The sequence below is a fragment of the Takifugu rubripes genome, chromosome 1 (genome assembly GCF_901000725.2).
Source record: "Takifugu rubripes chromosome 1, fTakRub1.2, whole genome shotgun sequence".
Lineage (NCBI taxonomy): Eukaryota > Metazoa > Chordata > Actinopteri > Tetraodontiformes > Tetraodontidae > Takifugu > Takifugu rubripes.
Window position 1 is genome coordinate 12,435,612 of NC_042285.1, and position 8,985 is coordinate 12,444,596.

General features: G+C 47.8%; 1 protein-coding gene across 1 annotated transcript; it reads right to left on the reverse strand.

Annotated features, from left to right (window-relative positions):
• Positions 1-587: 587 nt before the first annotated feature.
• Positions 588-5,773, reverse strand: LOC115249934 (matrix metalloproteinase-25-like). Its single transcript, XM_029836620.1, has 11 exons — positions 5,625-5,773; positions 5,391-5,497; positions 4,409-4,541; positions 4,178-4,328; positions 3,741-4,045; positions 3,445-3,624; positions 2,480-2,564; positions 2,271-2,353; positions 2,003-2,155; positions 1,435-1,728; positions 588-1,336 (listed from the first exon to the last, which is right to left on the reverse strand). Exons 2-11 carry the CDS (start codon positions 5,478-5,480, stop codon positions 1,098-1,100), a joined length of 1,713 nt encoding a protein of 570 aa, XP_029692480.1. The 5' UTR covers positions 5,481-5,497; positions 5,625-5,773; the 3' UTR covers positions 588-1,097.
• Positions 5,774-8,985: the final 3,212 nt, after the last annotated feature.

Sequence of the window (8,985 nt, forward strand, 5' to 3'; positions counted from 1 at the left end):
AATCCCACAGTTGACTCGCCTTTTGAAAAAGTTAGAGTTAAATGACATAACGCTTGTAGCTGCACCTAGATCCGTGCTGTATTCCAGTTTATCACCCATTTGATTCAAACTTTGTTTCCTATGTTTAACTCTTCCTATGTAGTTGGTCTGTCACAGCCTGCTCGAAACATTTCAAACATAAGGAACATAATTAACACTTTGTGCAAATTTTGAAACCCTTGATGATTAACTAATGCATTATTCATTCTGTTCATCCTTTGATGTCAAAAGTTCCCCCCCTTCAGGCGACACTCATTCACGGTTTGACACTCTTGGTTGAGTAAGTGACCCAGAATCTCGGGTGCTACCTGAGAGAGGAGAATGACAGGCATGTCCTGTATAATTAGTTACTGATGGGAACAACGTGGAACACAGTTTACGCGCCCAAAATCAAATGACAAAAATATCAATTTATTCTTTGACATTTCTGCTCTTAAATTACCGGTACTGGTTGTCTTTTGCCACTTGGTGTTTCAACAGGTAAAAAGCTCAAGGCTCCATTCACTTCTGCTTCCAGAGCCTGGAAATCCATCTGGATTATGCTACGGTTTCTCCAACTCATTCCACATTTATTTCTTTTGTTCTGTACACTCGATTTAATGATGCTGAATCCTGATTTCATCAGCTGTGAAGCCAAACTATTGCATCTGTAAAACATGTCTGAAACATTACCGTCCCCAGAGGCCCGACTTTGGATTAGACCCAGGTTTCTGTCGAAGTCCCTCCCAGTATCAGTAGCGGGGTTTCGGTGGAGAATTCCTTTCACTTATAGATTACAAAGTGGGACGGTGTAGGTAAAAAAGGGGCAGGTTGGATGGAGCAAGATGAGGTGTAAAAAATCGAATTTTAACTGTTCAGTAACTGTTCTGATTTCTAAATAAATAAACCTCACATTAAATACAAAGCTGAGAGTTTAAAAAAACAAATTCCAATATGCTATTTACAGCCAGCTAATGGGGTTTGGTGACTAAACTAGCCTTTTTGCCCTCCAGTGGAGAGAGGAGGAAAGTACCAAAAGAAAAACAAGCTATTCCAGTGTCTGTGTTCCACTCTGCCCCTTATATTATCAATACAACCAAGGCCAGGAGGAGCCAGCTCAGATTTATGAATGAAGACGCCCTGTTTAATTCGCAGTTACACTGCTTTGGGAAACGAGGATCTACTGGAGTTGGCTCTGCAGGCGGAGCGGGACATCTTAACCAGTCCACAGCGGTGGATTGAGGAGTCACGACCTCTTGGTTCAGTCCTCCATTTTTCAGCACCCAGTAAAAGTTGTCCTTGAAGAAGTAGGCATCTCCTAAAAATCACAGCTACAGTTAGTTGAGGTCTGATACGAGGCAGGATCCTGCACTAATGTCAGAAAAATCACGACACACTTGTGCTTCTGAAAGTTACCTTCGCCCCAGCTGATGATGTCATCCATGTGGGACGGCACTCCGGCCCACAGGCTGTTATCCCGAGGGTAACCTGATTCCGGCTGAATGTGCACCCCTTGCCTCTTTTGACTCTCATCAAACCTCCAGAACTCGCCACCGCTGAACAGGTAGGTTTTGCCATTGTGGGCCCAGATAAAGGCAGCTTCCACCTTGTCCACCGGCTGCCCATTTCTCCTCGTCATGCCCCAGTCAGAGAGGGGCCGGGGGTAACCGGACATGGCCTCAGTGTCTTTGAAGACCCAATACTGAGACTCTTGGGAGAAGAAGGAGTGATAATATTTTTGGATTGTATCTGTATCTGTGTGCTGTCATACCGCTCATTGAACAGTTGTGTTTCCATTTGAAAAGAAATTGCATTAAGTTTTATGTTTATGCACTGTTATGACTCCAAAGCTCTTCAGGACATCTCATTTTTTTTGCCAGGTTACCTGCACCTGGGATAGATTTCTTATATAAAATTTTTACTTTTGAGCTTTTTAAGTTCATGCCTGTTCATGCTAACATGACTTTGGAATTTTGTCACTTACCAATAAAAAAGATGATGTGGCTGTCACTTTTCCTCTCATAAACTGCATCAATTTTATTTGTTTGAGGTGGAAGGCCCATCCAGAAGTTTTGGATCTGAGCTGGCCTATTGGACACCAATGAACCGTCTCTCTTGGTTCTCCAAAACTGAGCACCTTTATCAAAGAAACGGGCACCACTATGTTGTCGGTGTACATATGCAATGACAGTCATAAAGTGCCTTTTCCGAGCTGTGAGAGCTCTCCTCAGTCAGTGGTAGTTTCCGCTTACCTTTAAAGAAGAAGACCTCTCCCCTGATGTTTGCTACAGCGTCAAAGCCTCCCTGACAGCGCTCGTTAAATGAGGGGTCCGTCCTGGGACAGAGGGGATTGTTGATGGTTTCAAAGGTTGCAGTTCGGTCAGACAACCGCTAGAGAGTGCTAAAACATGGTTATGGATCTTGATGTCCGCAGTGGTGTTTCTTTCCTTGGTCTACTCACAGCTGTGTCGGCCTCGGAGGAGGTGGGCTGGGCAGGCGTGGTAGGTGGGGGTCACCCCCATCTGATGGTGCAGTGTCTCTTACACCTACAACGGAAGAATCACAGCAAGGCTAAGGCTATAGACTAAGACTAAGGCTGCAGCGCGTCGTGCGCGCTGCCGAGAAGGTGATCGGCTGCAGGCTTCCATCCATCCAGGACCTGTATATCTCCAGGACCCGGAGGCGTGCAGGTCGGATCACGGCCGACCCTTCCCACCCTGGTCACGGACTGTTTTCCCCCCTCCCCTCAGGCAGGAGACTACGGTCCATTCGGACCAAAACCTCCCGCTACATGAACAGCTTCTTCCCCTCTGCCATCAGGCTGCTGAACACCAAGTGACTTATCACTTAAGCACCATGAACAGCAGCCAGTCGGACCCATGAACATCACATTACTCCTGCATTGACCTGCACTATTTCTTACCATTTCTGTATATACTGTATATATGTCTTATTTTATTTTATTTATCTTATTCTAGTGTTGTGTTCTTTATGTTGAATGTCGCAGCGTCACACCAAGACAAATTCCTAGTTTGTGTAATACTGTGTATTACATGAACAATGGCAATAAATCTGATTCAATTCAATTCAATTCAATTCAATTCAATTCAATTCAATTCAATTCAATTCAATTCAAAGCATCAGGAGATGCTCAGAAACGGCTACAAATATGTGGAATATGTGATCTCCTGAGAGATTTGAATATGCGTGTATTGAACATTTCGATGAATTTACTTGTAGTAAACAAGTTCCTCCTTCCTATTATAACACTCAGATGTTTATTCATCATGTTAAAGTTTGGTTTGAACAGTGGCCACATTAGAACACTGCATTCTTTAAATAGAAAGGATGACATCATACTAGACAACCACAAACAGAAAAAACAGTGTCAGACGCAGGCTAAGACCAGTACAGCTCATTACTCACCATAAAGCTGCTGGATGGCCAGTTTGTCGTCCACCGCGAGCTGGAAGTTGACAATGTCCCCCACACCACCCTGGTAGTACGGCTTCATGATGGATGGATCAGAGGAGGAATGGGACAGTCCTAATGCGTGGCCAAACTCGTGCACAGCAACTGCGAACAGGTCTGTGCTGCTGCTGTCACCTAATAACACCAGAGAGAAGAACACTACCGGGTCACACCAGGGAACTTGTGTAAAAACAGAAGACAGATGGACTTAGACGCTCTCCATCTGTTACCATTTCACAACTTATACACACCTCCATAGCTCCAGACCTCTTGATCATCAAAGTGTGTGTCTCCAGCCACCTCCGCACTGCCGGGGAAGAAGGCGTGGGCCAGGGTGCCGCCCTGCCCGTCAAAAGGGTACCCGTCGTCGTGGAACAGGCGGTTAAAAGACACCCTGATGTCCCCTCCAGCCGCCGTCCCGCCGCTGTCTGTCGCCACGTGATGGAAGTTCAGGGGGGCGACGTTGCTCCAAGCTTTGAAGGCAGACCTCAGGATGTTATCCACCAAAATGTCGGGCAGGTTGGGTGACTGCGATGGCGATGGATAACTGTGGACACTTTTGCGAAAAGTGGAAGTTACATTTTAGATTGAGACACTCTTGAGAAGATGAAAACCAAACATGTGACATATAAGGATCTATCATTCATGTGTCTGAGCTAAAACCACAAGAGCATGACAGGAAACACACCTCCAAGTGAGATCTGTCTTATGCCACTTTAGGCCTGAAAGGGCATATCGCTTCCTCCTCCTCCTCCTCTTCCTCCTCAGCCTGTCCTCACTGCCAATAATATCAGGCAAAGAGCATCGGCGTGCTGACATGAGTCTGATGGTCTCGCTGTCTGGAAGAGAGGAAGCTCAAATGACAAAAGGCGAGGCACCACGGGATTCTCCTGCAGTGTGTGTGTGAGGAGGACAGTACCGAGCACCCCTGTTTCCTGGAGCCCTCCGAACCTCTGCATGACTCTGATCGCCTGCTCGATCCCTTCTTTGGTGTGCAGGTTACCCGTACGGGGGTCAGGAGGAGGGAGGTAGCCATATCGGCCCAACCAATCCTGGACACACACACAGAGTACAACAGAGGCATCATCTGGGGCGGTCCGTTACTTTTAAAGGAGCCTTTCCTTGGGAGTCGTCTAAAAGTGGGTAAAGACAAGCTCAGCTCAGGGGGATGAAAGAATGGCAGCAGGTGCACGGAGCTGATGTGTTACACCTGCAGACATGGCAGGAATAGCTGCGGCTTCAAAGTGCTTTTGAAACCTGCCCTTTCTTCCGTTATGATGCAGTAAAGGAAAAGGTGTCGGCTCAGTTGCCAACAGCCACTTTCCTGTGGTTTCTACATGGAGCTGCAAAGAAAACGAATGGCACCTGCTTCCTTTTCCTTTGCACAAATCTACCTGTCGTTGTCAAACACCTTCGGAGCATCAACACCCTGATGGCTGATTCTGAACTGCCAAAAGCAGAATCAGATTTACGTCTTTTCTGACACACATGACACACAGCTGCAGGAACACGCAATGACACAATCTCCCCGAGTGTAAAAATGGATGTCCTCCGGAAGTCCCACGTTGTTAATCGAAGCTCGAAATATCTGCTCGATGTGTCAGAGTCGTCTCAAAAATTCTTAATCAATTCTCGAAAGAAATCACTTTGAAAAATAAATAAAAAATCTTTGTGTATCAATGTGAATTCTACATATTAGCGCATTCCCTCGTGCAAACAAGTTCTAAATGACCCCCCAAAAAATATATACATACATATATATACAGTAAATAGATATCTATATGAAACGATACACCTTATTTCAGAGAAAAGCTTGTGATGCAATTGAGTCAGGCATTCCGAATCTGTATCTGTATAATAATGAAAGGATGCTCGGACAGATTGAAGGGTTAAAAACTCACCATTGCTTTGCTGTACTGGTCAGACTGTGCGGACGTGATGCTGCTCCCCATTAAGGTCAAAGCCAACCAAACCAGAAGATGCACCTCCATGCCAGTCACCGTGGAATCTAAACCAAATATCAAAAGCTGTTACTCTGGCAGCGTTTGTGTTGGGCAGGAAACGGGCGCATTCCTGACATCCACATCCTTCATCTTTCAAACCTGCTCGGAGGGAGAGATTGAAACAAAGCTCACCAGTGTTTCTGCTCTGAAGCTTAAGTCTCTCTGGGGACGAGGCAGGGCCGATCAACTAGTCAATTCTCTCTCTCTCTCTCTCTGTCGCTCTCGCTTGCTCTTCTCTCGGACTCTTCTCCTCACAGCGACGCTTGAGCACTTGAATGCGGTTTTCGTTTCCCCACATTGGTCACAAGAGGCAGAATGATTTCAACACTGCTCCAGAAGAAGTTGAGCAACTGTTTGTTTTGAACAGATTTATCTTAGTCACTAAAGCTTAAAAACCTGAAGTAGCAGCTGAACTGTTCCATAATATAGATAAACTGTTATATCATGAACAGTGTAGAGGATTTTCAGCTTTGATCTTCACTGAACTGGTTTGAAACTTCTTTTTTTTTGTAACGTGATTCATACTGGTCCTTTCAGGACCTTTGCTGTCCAGCTGAACTGACTCTGTAAGAGTTCCCGTCAGCTGACTGCTCAAATAATTGACCGCCGGATATATCTGATGGTATTCTGCTTCCGCTACCCAGGCTGAACATGAGGCGCTCTGCTGTTTCTGCTTCCAGCCACGTTCCAGCCAAAGGTCTCGCTGTTGTGTCTGACCTTCACTCGTGTCTCTGATGTGGGCGCTGAGGCTGCGGCTCTCGCTGAACCTTTCCACAGAGTCCCCAGAACACAATCATTGGTTGGTTTATTGTTTTACCAGATATGGTACTTTGGACTAAACCAAAAAGGACAAGAAACACAGAAACAGTCTTGTCTGCCTACTCCATCCTCATATTTGCAGTTGTCGTGGTGACTATAATAACACGGACCTATTTTCTCAGCATGCTTCGTGCGTTTTCTCGTTGAAAGCCTTTAGACGGGACTCGAATCACTCACATCATGTTTCTGGTGTTGTCTTTCTCTCTTCCTCCTCTTCCTACTCCCCGCCTGTCTTTAATTTCTGCTCATCCCCATGGGAGGCCGGTGAGTCATGCCATTAGGATACATATGCTTCCCTGCTAATGGCTGGTCAGTTTCCATCATGACCTCTTCATGATGCTGCATCAGCAGAAATCACTATTTTCCTGCAGCTACCAGTCGATCACCAAGGTACTATCAGTAAATCGCATGACAATAAAAAAATAGACTTCCGCCTGTCATCCATCACTTGATTGAACTACAGGGCAGCCTGTCAGTTGACATCTGAATTTTTTTGACACTTAGGTCACTGTGCACGCGCAAACAGCGGCTCTCAGTGCAGCAAAGCTAACAAGCTAGTCAGTTTGTTACCACTAATTTTTTGCTTTCGTTTTTTTCTCTTAAAGTTAAGAAAGGGCATTAAAATGAGCGAGGGACCAAGTAAGAAGAATAAAACTTATCATTTTCATCTGGAATGGGAGGAGGACTTTTTTTCACGATGGCATTTTCAAAGTGCGTTTGCCTCATCTGCCAGTCTACCATCGCAATACCAAAGAAGGGAAGTGTGGAGCGTTATTTTCAGACTTTCATGGGAAATACGACACGAATGTGCGAAAAGTGAGCAGATTAAGAGAAAGATGGAGGAACTAAAGTCCCAGTTGTTTTTCACAATGACAAAAAAAATGTACATAGTTAATTATATTATGTTGTGCAACATATGCAATGTTTCGTTTCGTTTCGTTTCGTTTTGTTTATCTCACGCTTATCTGGATCCGGGTCGCAGGGGCAGCTGCTTCAGGAGGGATGCCCAGACAGCCCTCTCCCCGGCCACTTCCATCAGCTCTTCCAGGGGAACCCCCAGCCGCTCCCAAGCCAGGCGAGAGATGTGATCTCTCCACCTAGTCCTGGGCCGGCCACGAGGCCGCCTCTCGGTGGGACATGTCCGGAACACCTCTAAAGGGAGGCGTCCGGAAGGCATCCTAGCCAGATGCCCGAGCCACCCCAACTGACTCCCCTCGATGTGGAGGAGCAGCAGTTCTACTCCGAGCCCCTCCCGGATGTCCAAGCTTCTCACCCTATCTCTAAGGCTGAGCCCGGCCACCCTGCGGAGGAAACTCATTTCAGCTGCTTGTATTCGCGATCTCGTTCTTTTGGTCATCACCCAGCGTTGATGGCCATAGGTGAGGAATGGGACGGAGATCGACCGGTAAATCGAGCGCCTTGCCTTCCAGCTCAGCTCTCTCTTCACCACGACGGATCAGTTAAGCGCCCGCATCACTGCTGACGCCGCTCTGATCCGCCTGTCGATCTCCCGGTCCATCCTGCCCTCACTCGTGAACAAGATCCCGAGATACTTGAACTCCTCCACCTGGGGTAGGACCTCCTCCCCAACCCGGAGAAGACACTCTACCTTTTTCCGAGCGAGGACCATGGACTCTGACTTGGAGGTGCTGATCCGCATCCCTGCCGCTTCACACTCGGTTGCGAACCGTCCCAGCATTTGTTAGAGGTCCCTGCTCGATGGCAGCAGAAGAACTACGTCATCCGCAAAAAGCAGCGACGAGATCTTCTGCCCACCGAACTCGACACCCTCCACTCCCCGGCTGCGCCTAGAAATTCTGTCCATAAAGTTTATGAACAGAACCGGTGACAAAGGGCAGCCCTGGCGGAGTCCAACCCTCACTGGGAACGAGTCTGACTTACAACCGGTTATCCGGACCAAGCTCCTGCTCCTTTGGTACAGGGACTGGACGGCCCTTATCAAGAGACCTTCCACCCCATACTCCCGGAGCACCCCCCACAGGATGCTCCTGGGGACCCGGTCATAAGCCTTTTCCAAGTCCACAAAACACATGTGGACTGGTTGGGCAAACTCCCAACTCCCCTCAAGCACCCCAGCAAGGGTAAAGAGGTGATCCGTGGTTCCACGACCGGGGCGAAACCCGCATTGTTCCTCCTCGATCAGAGGTTCAACTATCACTCTAATCCTCTTTTCCAGCACCCTGGCATAGACTTTCCCAGGGAGGCTGAGGAGTGTGATCCCCCTATAGTTGGAACACACTCTCTGGTCCCCCATCTTAAAAATAGGGACCACCACCCCGGTCTGCCAGTCCAAGGGCACTGCCCCCGATGTCCATGCAATGGTGCAGAGGTGTGTCAACCAGGACAGCCCTACAACATCCAGAGCCTTAAGATACCCCGGGCGGCTCTCATCTGCTCCCAGAGCTCCGCCGCAGGGCAGCTGTTTCACTACCTCGGCAACTTCCGCTCCGGAAATTGGATGGTCCACCTCCTGGTCATCTGACTCTGTTCCACCTTGAGGATACGTGTTGGTAGGATTGAGGAGCTCCTCGAAGTATTCCTTCCACCGCCGGATAATTGCCCCAGGAGATGTCAGCAGCTCCCCACGCACACCTAACACGGTGTGGGCGAGTTGCCGCCTGCCGCCCCTAAGGCACCGGACAGTTTGCCAGAA

Excerpts from the sequence above, each read along its gene's own strand:
- LOC115249934 (XM_029836620.1), bottom strand. The coding sequence starts at position 5,480 with ATGGAGGTGCATCTTCTGGTTTGGTTGGCTTTGACCTTAATGGGGAGC. Across the intron at positions 4,046-4,177 it reads AAGACAGATCTCACTTGGAG|TGTCCACAGTTATCCATCGC; the intron begins GTGTGTTTCCTG and ends TTTTCGCAAAAG. Across the intron at positions 1,729-2,002 it reads CCACATCATCTTTTTTATTG|AGTCTCAGTATTGGGTCTTC; the intron begins GTAAGTGACAAA and ends TCTTCTCCCAAG.